Raw genomic sequence first — 12,365 nt, forward strand, 5'->3', positions numbered from 1 at the left:
ACAACCTGGTTCATATATTACTTTATTAACATAAACAACCTGGTTCATATATTACTTTATTATTATAAACAACCTGGTTCATATATTACTTTATTAACATAAACAACCTGGTTCATATATTACTTTATTAATATAAACAACCTGGTTCATATATTACTTTATTAACATAAACAAACTGGTTCATATATTACTTTATTAACATAAACAACCTGGTTCATATATTACTTTATTAAAATAAACAACCTGGTTCATATATTACTTTATTATTATAAACAACCTGGTTCATATATTACTTTATTAACATAAACAAACTGGTTCATATATTACTTTATTAACATAAACAACCTGGTTCATATATTACTTTATTAACATAAACAAACTGGTTCATATATTACTTTATTAACATAAACAAACTGGTTCATATATTACTTTATTAACATAAACAACCTGGTTCATATATTACTTTATTAATATAAACAACCTGGTTCATATATTACTTTATTAACATAAACAACCTGGTTCATATATTACTTTATTAATATAAACAACCTGGTTCATATATTACTTTATTATTATAAACAACCTGGTTCATAGTATTACTTTATTAACATAAACAACCTGGTTCATATATTACTTTATTAACATAAACAACCTGGTTCATATATTACTTTATTATTATAAACAACCTGGTTCATAGTATTACTTTATTAACATAAACAACCTGGTTCATATATTACTTTATTAACATAAACAACCTGGTTCATATATTACTTTATTATTATAAACAACCTGGTTCATATATTACTGTATTAACATAAACAACCCGGTTCATATATTACTTTATTAACATAAACAACCTGGTTCATATATTACTTTATTAACATAAACAACCTGGTTCATATATTACTGTATTAACATAAACAACCTGGTTCATATATTACTTTATTAACATAAACAACCTGGTTCATATATTACTTTATTAACATAAACAAACTGGTTCATATATTACTTTATTATTATAAACAACCTGGTTCATATATTACTGTATTAACATAAACAACCTGGTTCATATATTACTTTATTAACATAAACAACCTGGTTCATATTTTACTTTATTAACATAAACAACCTGGTTCATATATTACTTTATTAACATAAACAACCTGGTTCATATTTTACTTTATTAACATAAACAACCTGGTTCATATATTACTTTATTAATATAAACAACCTGGTTCATATATTACTTTATTAACATAAACAACCTGGTTCATATATTACTTTATTATTATAAACAACCTGGTTCATAGTATTACTTTATTAACATAAACAACCTGGTTCATATATTACTTTATTAACATAAACAACCTGGTTCATATTTTACTTTATTAACATAAACAACCTGGTTCATAGTATTACTTTATTATTATAAACAACCTGGTTCATATATTACTGTATTAACATAAACAACCTGGTTCATATTTTACTTTATTAACATAAACAACCTGGTTCATAGTATTACTTTATTATTATAAACAACCTGGTTCATATATTACTTTATTATTATAAACAACCTGGTTCATAGTATTACTGTATTAACATAAACAACCTGGTTCATATATTACTTTATTAACATAAACAACCTGGTTCATATATTACTTTATTAACATAAACAACCTGGTTCATATATTACTTTATTAACATAAACAACCTGGTTCATATATTACTTTATTAACATAAACAACCTGGTTCATAGTATTACTTTATTAACATAAACAACCTGGTTCATATATTACTTTATTAATATAAACAACCTGGTTCATAAATTACTTTATTAACATAAACAACCTGGTTCATATATTACTTTATTATTATAAACAACCTGGTTCATAGTATTACTTTATTAACATAAACAACCTGGTTCATATATTACTTTATTAACATAAACAACCTGGTATACCAGTGTTTCCTCTGCTAAAGGAGCTAAGTAAGGAAGCATTGAAGCTCCTTTCCTTTGGTAAAGGAAGGTCCAGTGTTTCCTCTGCTAAAGGAGCTAAGTAAGGAAGCATTGAAGCTCCTTTCCTTTGATAAAGGAAGGTCCAGTGTTTCCTCTGCTAAAGGAGCTAAGTAAGGAAGCATTGAAGCTCCTTTCCTTTGGTAAAGGAAGGTCCAGTGTTTCCTCTGCTAAAGGAGCTAAGTAAGGAAGCATTGAAGCTCCGTTCCTTTGCATTTAGAGAATTCGACCACACTCATCATGGCGGCCTCTTAGATCCTTCAGGTCATTTCACTCAGAACCTTCCTCACCACAAAGGACTATTCAACACTCTGGTCCGATGAGTTTGTCGATAACGGGCTGTGATGCCGCAATATAACGAAGCGTGACGCCGTAATATGACGTAGCGTGACGCAGTAATATGACGTGTGAGACGCCGTAATATGACGTAAACGGTCGCCCTAATATGACGTCACATCCACGGACACATCCGAAAGCTACGCCACACGCACGGGTCCAGTCTGCAGAGCGTCGTGAGTACTTTGGTTTATCGTTGAAAGGGAAACGTAGCAGTGTGGATTTAGTCTGAGAAACCATCATCCTGACAACTGGTTCCTGTGGGAAGACTGGTAGCCCTCAGAGAACTACCACGACAAGGTCCAACAAGGTCTGGCCTGCAGAGGTTTCCCAGCCAGAAGACAGCTGCTGGTTGTGGGAGGTTCAGGTTGTTGAGCTGGACGAGGCGGGAGGATACATCTGAGGGTCCTTGTGGTTCAGAGAGAGACTTGTATTGGTCCTAGACATCAAAACAAACATGCACATTATAAATAACGTACTTATGAAATTACTTCGAAATAAAAAATACTATGTTGAATACAATATAATGGTTTGAACAATAACAAACAATTTAAGCTTATTTTGTTTTGCACAACCAAGAAACTGTAAACAAACCAACAATAATTTGATCCGTGGTTTCGTGCATGAAAGACGGAGGAAGATGTAAACCATAACTCTTGTTGGTTCCAAGGACGAACAATCAATCATGATGTTAAAAACCACAAACCAAGCCAGACATCTAGGTGTAGTTATGGATTCAGACCTCAACCTGAACAGACATATCAAGACCATTACACAATCAGCCTCGTATCACCTGAAGAACATATCAAGGGTTAGAGGACTTATGTCTCAACAGGATTTGGAGGAACTTGTCTACGCATTTATCTTCAGTAGACTTGACTAGAAAGGTCTGTAGTACTCCAATTGTATCCTCTGTAACTCAGCAACCAACCTCAGGGTTGACCAATCTGCTTCCTGTGGGCGACTCCAGGCGTGTTGGTGGATATTATTTCCAAAACTGTAGTGTGAGACTGTTTCTGTCGTTCAATTTGAAGGATGGAGCTTCAGTCTGCAAAGACAGAGATGCTAAATGAGGGAGGAGACGTGGAAGGAGGAGGACAGAAGTCACAGATGAAGAGGAGACAGGAGGAAGACGATGGCCGGGTCTCACCCCCCAAGAAGCTGGTAGATTTTCTTACTGATTATCAATCTCTCAGATCCGATGTGATAGATTATTGACTTGTGATTTATCCATCAGGTGATCGATCACAGTGTGAAGGTCGCGAGTCACTACAATAGCTTGCAGGAAGTCGGTCTGGCTGCGAGAAGTCGAAGCAGAATCTTCTTCATGAGGAACTTCAACAACTGGCTTAAGAGTGTCTTGATTGGTAACTGACCGTTAATCAATACGTTCTACAGGCCGATTGTAGGGCTCAGCCCAGCATGAACACCAGCAGAGCCAAACAGAGATGATAGACATGAACAAAATAATGTCCATACTGGTTCCACGCTGTCTCAGATGTGTGTTGGCCGGTTCTGTGCTTTGAGCTGGACCAGAGAATGTGTGGGGACAACCGATCAGTGATAGGGTTGGGGTTAGGGTTCTCTTTGAAGTCAGCTGGGTTGGGGTTTTCCGTGAAGTCCGGTTTAGGGTTCTCCGTAAAGTTTAACCAAAGCTTTGTGTTCTCTTAACCGAAACGGGAGAAAGAGGAACCAGCTTTGTCATTTAAATGTGTGGTGGATCTGATTAATGCGGATTCCAAAAATAACTAATACATATGTATAAACTTTAGAGTTAAGTTTGAGAACATAATTTGTTGTGGGGGTAGGTGGTCTAAGGAACTGATTGTTACCTAGAGAATAAAAACACCTGAACACACCTGTGGTTTTTAATTTGATTGGCTTTGATCGATAGGGGAGATCCTGGACCAGGTCCGGGAGACAGGACCTCAGCAGGTCTCTGTGTTGGACCTCGGCTGTGGGAAAGGAGGAGACCTGCTGAAGTGGAAGAGAGGAGGGATCAATCACCTGGTCTGTGCAGGTAATTTGTTATTGTTGGTTTATTGTTGCCATCACCTTTCCTCAGGTTCTTTACACCTCTTGTTGTAGACTCTTCTTAAGGGTGCCGTCCTGATGGAGACTCGCATAGCACCATGTTACAAGAGAAATGTTAAGGAGGAGATGTTTTATGTGACTTAATAATCAATAACGTATATCTTTTTCAGATATAGCTGGAGTGTCGGTGGAGCAGTGTCAGAGTCGGTACGAAGACATGAAGAAGAAAAGTCACGTCAACGAGAAAATCTTCAATGCTCAATTTATCAATGCAGACTGTTCCAAGGTAGAACAATTACACCACAGTTCACTACTTTATCTATATAGAACAGCTAGAGAACCTCACTATATACCAAGGTAGAACAATTACACCTAGAACAGTTCACTACTTTATCTATATAGAACAGCTAGAGAACCTCACTATATACCAAGGTAGAACAATTACACCTAGAACAGTTCACTACTATCTAGAACACCACCTAGAGAACCTCACCCTAACATTAGCAACACTCCTTTGACCCGTCTGCACAGGAGGTTTTGTCGGAGAAGCTGGACGACCCAGAGCAGATGTTCGACATCTGCAGCTGTCAGTTTGTTTATCACTACTCATTTGAGAGCGAACAGAAGGCCAACATGATGTTGAGAAATGCCTGTGAGCGTCTGAAGCCTGGAGGCTTCTTCATCGGAACGACCCCGGACGCCTTCGAACTTGTGTGAGAACAAAGCTTCATCCCAACACCACTTTGCACTTGTTGTTGCGTTCTGCCCATAAGTTCAGTGACTGAAGGTGTTTTTAGATGCTGAAATAACCTCATGAGTTGAATACTTTCTAAACCTGTGTAGAATCTTTAACCTAATTCGTATCGTAGAAATCCACGAATATAACTTTGTATTCTCTCCTTTTCTGTTCTGCTCAACCTCCACAGTAAACGTTTGGAGGCGTCAGACTCTCTGTCCTTCGGTAATGAGGTTTTTAAGGTTTCCTTTGGGTCCAAAGGGTTCTACCCTCTGTTTGGGTGTCAGTATCACTTCAGCCTTGAGGACGTTGTCGATGTTCCAGAGTCCCTCGTCTACTTCCCTCTTTTTGAACAGTAAGATGGCATTATTAATATTAACACTTCACTGATGGTGATGTTAAACATGTTTGTGTTGTAATTAACATTTATCTAATCAATAATGATACTACTGTAGAATACCTTCTAATTACTATATTATACTGCTACTACTGTAGAATACCTTTTTAATTACTATATTATACTGTTTTTAAAAATATTTTATTAGACCTTTATTTAACCAGGTAAAATAATTGAGAACCAATTCTCATTTACAATGATGACCTGGCCAAGAGGAAGTAGCACAGTCCACACAAGTCACAAAAACAGCACAGATACAATACAGTATGACAAACACATGAGAAAATGGCTAGAAACAATATAGATAAATTAATACACACTGTACCAAAAAAAAGGCGGATTACTGGATGTTCTTTGTAAAAATGGAAGAGAGAGAGAGAAGTGATGGCTGGTCAGCAAGTACAGCTGTCAACTATGACTTGTTGCAGCTTTAGTTTGGACATGTTGAGAGATGAGAACTGTTAGTTTGAACATGTTGAGAGATGAGAGCTGTTAGTTTGAACATGTTGAGAGATGAGAACTGTTAGTTTGAACATGTTGAGAGATGAGAACTGTTAGTTTGAACATGTTGAGAGATGAGAGCTGTTAGTTTGAACATATTGAGAGATGAGAGCTGTTAGTTTGAACATATTGAGAGCTGTTAGTTTGAGCGTGTTTTGGGCAAAATGAAAGGCGTTTTGACCAAACACAGTACGGACTTTTGGAATGATGAGCCTGATGAAGTCACTGGATCTTAAACGGCGATTACTGAAATGTGCAGAAGATTTGAGAGGTAGCGAGGGGTCATTCCCAAAATGGATTTGTAGACTACGAGCAGCCAGTGTCACTACTGTAGAATACCTTCTAATTAATCTATTATACTGTCACTACTGTACAATACTTTCTAATTACTCTTATACTGCTACGACTGTACAATACCTTCATATTACTCTATTGTAATATCACTACTGTAGAATACCTTCGTGGTTCTAAAGGTTCTCCTGTACTTTACTGATGTCTGTTTATTGCAGCATGGCGAAGCGGTACAACATGCGATTGGTGTTGAAGCAGCGATTTTCTGAGTTCTTTGAAGAGAAAGTGAAGAAGGAGCATCATCGCAGCCTCATGATGAAGATGATGGCTTTGCAGGTGAAATTAAAATAGTTAATTATCAATCAATGTCTCTGTAGGTAGAACAGTGTATTATCAAGTGTTAGTTCCGAAAGATACGCCACTCCCATGGGACTATCTATGAACCAGCTCTCCGTTCAATGGAGGACACTGTCCTGTCTCACTGCCGTCCCTCCCGTCTGTCTCACTGTCGTCCCTCCCGTCTGTCTCACTGTTGTCCCTCTTGTCTGTCTCGCTGTCATCTCTCCCGTTTGTCCCACTGTCGTCCCTCCCATCTGTCTCACTGTTGTTCCTCCCGTCTGTCTCACTGTCGTCCCTCCCGTCTGTCTCACTGTTGTCCCTCTTGTCTGTCTCGCTGTCATCTCTCCCGTCTGTCTCACTGCCGTCCTTCTTGTGTCTCACTGTCGTCCCTCCTCTCCTGTCTGTCTCACTGCCGTCTGTCTCACTGTCTTCCCTCTTGTCTGTCTCACTGTTGTTCCTCCCGTCTGTCTCACTGGCGTCCCTCCCGTCTGTCTCACTGGCGTCTGTCTCACTGCCGTCCCTCTTATCTGTCTCACTGTCGTTCCTCCTGTCTGTCTCATTGCCGTCTGTCTCACTGTCGTCCCTCTTGTCTGTCTCACTGAGTGGACCTTTTGGTTCTGAACCTGGTATATATGGAGCTTTGTGATTTTCGATTACATTTTTTCAGTTGATGTTAGAATAACGGTAAAAACAGACATTAAAGTAGTGTAACTTAAATTGTGGAAACTTTTTGTTCTAAGTTATAACTTTACTGCCTGCAAAATACGTCCAGACGATAAATTCATGCTCTACTTTTTAAACTCTGGTTCTGACAAAGCAAACGACTTATACGCCTGTTTGAAAATGACCTTTGCTAAATGGATTCCACTTGATTCTGACTGAGTCATGCCGACCACGTTGTATTGGGATTTATTTGATCTCAATATCATTGAGGAAAAAAAAAACTTTAATCTAGATGAAGAAATAAAAATGTTACCAAGATCTGTCTTTATTTCACGCACAAGCATGTGCGCTCTTCTCTCAGTTTTTAAATGCATCAAGTTTCCCCGTGGGTCAGGTGAATCAGGGTTAACGCATGTGTTGGCATGTTAGCTGGACTCAAACATCACGTTCTGGAGAAGGTAGCGGGTTAGAAGTTAGAGTTAATCCCACATGTTTTGAACGGTACTGTCGTAGTGTCACAGGTACCGTGTTCACCGTGTAGATTATTCTATGTACTGAACATAGAATTGTTGATGAGCATTTAATGCTTCAATTAGCATCTAGTTACTGTTCAGTGAATCTGTGCTTGTTGTATTTTCAGCCATTTCCTTGTGAGGATGGAGGTCGACAGGCTGCAGACAGCAGAGGCGAGTACGGCCATGCTGAAGAGCACAGTGTCAGAGCCGGCGTCCAACTACCACTGGTGGGTCTTCTGAATGGTTTGTTCTTGTTGGTTCAGAGGGCTTTGTCCAGGTTGACTTGTGTTGGTCTAACAGTTGTGTTTGTTTCTGTGCAGGGCACTCTCAGCAGATCTGAGTGGGAAGCAGCCAGTAAGTGCCTTTTTTAATGTTACAGTTTTTAACCTGAGAATGCTTTCCTGACACAATCAACGGTTAAAATCAATCATGCCAACAGTTTGATGAATAACAAGGCAAGTTGAAACATGTTAGGAGCCGACTCCTTGTAATGTATATATTTCTGAAGTACATCATCTGTCCTCTCTGTTGTTTCCAGGTATCTACCTGGTGTTTATTTTTCAGAAGATGTCTTGATGCTCCACAGAAGCTCTGATGTCAGCTGCTGCTCACCTGTTGTTCATGTTGGGTTTGTGCAGTGTTCATTTTGTTACTTTTAAGGCATTATTTTGATAAACTATGAACTTTGTTATTTTTGTTATCTAAATAAATTCAAAGTAAATATAAAGTAGTATTCTGTTTTTGAATGTTGTGGGTACTATATCTGTACGACAAGTAAGAGTACGATATCTTACCAATGAGCCAATGTCAAGGTTTACGAAGGACAAAATGGTTAACCTAACCCTAACCCCAAAATGATTCTGTAGCGATCATTGCTAAATGTTTCTCCCCTGAGATCCGTCTGTACAGTAAATTCATTGGAGCCGACTTTCAGCATAAGAAATGTTTCATTCAGAAGTCACGAGAATAATCAGTTCTCTTAAACCATCCAAAACTAAAGATACATTTGTATGGATGCCGTTATGCTCAAAGTACCAACACACTAATGGGTCCAACAGCAATATTATCAACCTCTCAATCTCTCAGAGCATCTTTCCCAGTGTTTGGAAGTCGGCTACTGTTGTTCCAGTATTCAAAGATGGAGGTCGCCTTTCTACCTCTAGTTACAGACCCATCAGTATCCTGCCAACGGTATCGAAAGTTGTAGAGAAGTTGGTAGCTGAGCAAATGATCTGCCATTTGAATACCAGGTCCTTTGCCCTTCATCCAATGCAATTCAGCTTTAGAGACAATTATTCTACTGAGACGGCCACCTGTTTCTTCACAGAGAAAATCAAATTTCTACTCAACAAAGGGAGTGTTGTTGGAGTTGTGTATCTTGATCTCAAGAAGGCATTTGACACTGTTAATCATAGTATTCTTTTTTCCAAATTGCAGTTACAATTTCTCATCAGGTACACTTAAATGGATGCATCATATTTGCTAAATAGATCACAGTATGTACAAATTCAGAACCATCAATCCACTTCCCTCCACTTGTCCACAGGCGTCCCACAAGGATCTGTTCTGGGACCATTACTATTTTCTTTATATATTAATGATCTGCCATCATGTCCTCATACCAATATTCAAATGTATGCTGATGACACTGTAATTGAATTGCATGGTAGCAATTTGGATACAAGCGGCCGAAATGAGCTTCCTCCGTAGGGTGGCCGGGCTCAGCCTTAGAGATAGGGTAAGGAGCTCGGACAGCAGGGGGGAGCTCGGAGTCGAGTCGCTGCTCCTTCGTGTCCAAAGGAGTCAGCTGAGGTGGTTCATCTAGTCAGGATGCCTCCTGGACGCCTCCCATTAGAGGTTTTCCGGGCACGTCCAACTGGTAGGAGGCCCCGGGGAAGACCGAGGACACGCTGGAGGGATTATATCTCCCGGCTGGCCTTGGAACGCCTCGGGATCCCCCAGAATGAGCTGGAAAGTGCTGCGGGTGAGAGGGAAGCCTGGGTCGGCCTGCTGGACCTGCTGCCACCGCGACCCGACCCCGGATAAGCGGGTGATAATGGATGGATGGATGGATGGTAGCAATTTGGGAGATGTGGCAAAAGAACTCACTAAATCCATGGCTAATGTGACTAGTTGGTTAACGCAATGTTTTCTACAACTCAATGTATCCAAAACAGTATGTATGTTTTTTACCAAAATAAACTCTACTAGTGTAGAACTGGATGTTTTTGTATCTGGGGAAAGGCTAAAGGTTGTATCTGAATACAAGTATCTTGGAGTACTTTCTGCGTTTAAAAAAATAGCTTAATAGAAAAAACTAAAATGGTTAGGACAGCAGAGTATAATCTAAATATCTGCACTACATCTAAAAATGTTAAAATAAGTGCTTGAAAAATAGAATAAAAATGTGCAACTAACAAGATAAAGGAAGAGTGCTATAAAAACATTCTGCTTCCTAGGCCCATCCCATGTACACCGTTGAGGGGGAACATGGGAAATAATTAAGGGTTAGGTGTGGGTGGCAACGTGGCCTCCTGGTGGGGGGCACGGGCACACAGGGAATATTTATTAATATGCTTTAGGGTTAGGGTTAGGCTATTTATTAAAATCTTTGTAAACAACAACCCTTCAATAAAAATAAAACAATAAATAATAAAACAACATGGTTAAAACAGCAGGGCAGCAGAGCGAGAACCAGCGTGGCAGTTGGAGAGAAGATGTTGAAGGGGAAGACAGAGGGAGGGGCTCCACCTGAACAGTTGTAGGGTTAGGGTTAGGGTTAGGTTTGGTTGGGGACGTGGCCCTCCGAAGAGGGCCCCGAGAGGCACTGGCACTAGGGAGGCTGTGTTTTAAAAGGCAGTTTAAAAAAACCTAAAAATAAATAAAGCAAACAAAACAAGAAATAATAAAAAACAAAAATTGTTAAAACAGGCCAGCAGAACGATCACCAGCGGGGCAGTAGGAGAGAAGATGTTGAAGGGGAAGACATAAGGGGGGGCCTCCATGAATAACCCAGGGGGTAGCAGGTACCTCCGCTCTGGAGGACTGTGAGGGTAAAAAATTCATAAACGAACAGAACGGAGGAAGACGGAGTTGGCCGGCCTCCCATTGGCCCTGCTGATGCCCCGCCCCCTCCTCTCTACCTCCTTCTGTTTCATGGATTGGAGTTCCATTCATACATTGTCATATTCATGTAATGTGTTTATGTAACTTTGTAAATGCTGTTCATTCTGTACACATGACATCTATTGCTTCTGTCCATCCGGGGAGAGGGATCCTCCTCTGTTGCTCTCCTGAAGGTTTCTTCCCTTTTTTCCCTGTGAAAGGTTATTTTTGGGGAGTTTTTCCTGATTCGATGTGAGGTCAAAGGTCAGGGATGTCGTATGTGTACAGATTGTAAAGCCCTCTGAGGCAAATTTGTAATTTGTGATATTGGGCTATACAAAATAAACTGAATTGAATTGAATTGAATAGAGTAAAAGCAAAATAAGACACAGATGTTTCCTTGATAAAACATAAATATATAAAAGAGAATTAATAAAAATATGGTATAAAAGGGGGGGGAGGGGGGGAAGGAACATAAATAAACATGTCAATTATGCATCACATCTAAAAGTTTTTTTAAAAATTGCTTAAAGGAGAATAAACATGCACAAGAAAAAAGGAAACATCAAGTTAAGAATAAGTGCTTATAAAAGTGTAAGATTTTGCTCCCTAGGTCCACCCCGTTTGAGTCGCTGGGAGGAGGAGGGGGAGGGGAAAGGGAATCACAGTCCTAAAGGGGTTAAAAGGGGGCCTCGTCTGGAAGCAAACACTGGTCACTAAAAAATGGGAATAAAAGCAGACTGGGTACTAGTACTTTTCATTTAGCCCATGAGGGTCTATGGTACCCAGTCTGTGGATCCATCTCCTCTCCGCTGCTTGTCGCTGGGCCGTAGTCCACCGCCTGTTGCCCTCCAGGCCCACACTCTGAAGGACGTGCGAGCCATGGAGTTTAAAATGTGCATATAGGACGCTCGTGCCATTCCCACTATTGATCTTGTAAATATGCTGCTTGATCCTCAGTTGCAGCTGGTTTCCTGTCTCCCCCACATACAGCTTGTGGCAGGCCCCGCACCTGACAGCATATATAACATTGGAAGCCGTCGGTAGCAGGACCTGCTCCACATTAAAACCAATTCTACTCTGGGGTTTAAAAATGTGGGGGAGACGAATAAAACTGATCTCCGATCCTCGAAGCGCTTCCTTCCTGGTCCCCCTCTTGTTAAGCATCGTGTGGACCAGGATATCTTTGAGATTTTTGTTTCTACGAAAGGCGGAGATCATCCGGCTGTCACCTAAGGCGGCACAGTGTTCTCTCGCCCCCTGAAAATTGTTTTTTACTTTCTTTAAAAAGTTGTGGACACAGTCCGAAAATGTTAAAACTAAGGGGACGAGGGACTGGGCGGTTGGTTGTGGGGTGTCATTGCCGCCTCTGAAACCGCCGGCGACCTCCGCCTTAATACTTCTGAGGAAGCGCTTCGAGTACCCCCTGAGCCT

At 40.0% G+C, this 12,365-nt stretch overlaps 1 protein-coding gene across 1 annotated transcript; it reads left to right on the top strand.

Moving 5' to 3' along the window:
• Positions 1–2,430: 2,430 nt before the first annotated feature.
• rnmt (RNA (guanine-7-) methyltransferase) lies at positions 2,431–8,553 on the top strand. Its single transcript, XM_034546053.1, has 11 exons — positions 2,431–2,526; positions 3,385–3,514; positions 3,588–3,717; positions 4,245–4,370; positions 4,555–4,670; positions 4,916–5,097; positions 5,311–5,475; positions 6,528–6,645; positions 7,952–8,053; positions 8,147–8,180; positions 8,365–8,553. Exons 2-11 carry the CDS (start codon positions 3,386–3,388, stop codon positions 8,400–8,402), a joined length of 1,140 nt encoding a protein of 379 aa, XP_034401944.1. The 5' UTR covers positions 2,431–2,526; position 3,385; the 3' UTR covers positions 8,403–8,553.
• The last annotated feature ends 3,812 nt before the right edge of the window (positions 8,554–12,365 follow it).

Source organism: Cyclopterus lumpus, chromosome 11 (assembly GCF_009769545.1).
Source record: "Cyclopterus lumpus isolate fCycLum1 chromosome 11, fCycLum1.pri, whole genome shotgun sequence".
Lineage (NCBI taxonomy): Eukaryota > Metazoa > Chordata > Actinopteri > Perciformes > Cyclopteridae > Cyclopterus > Cyclopterus lumpus.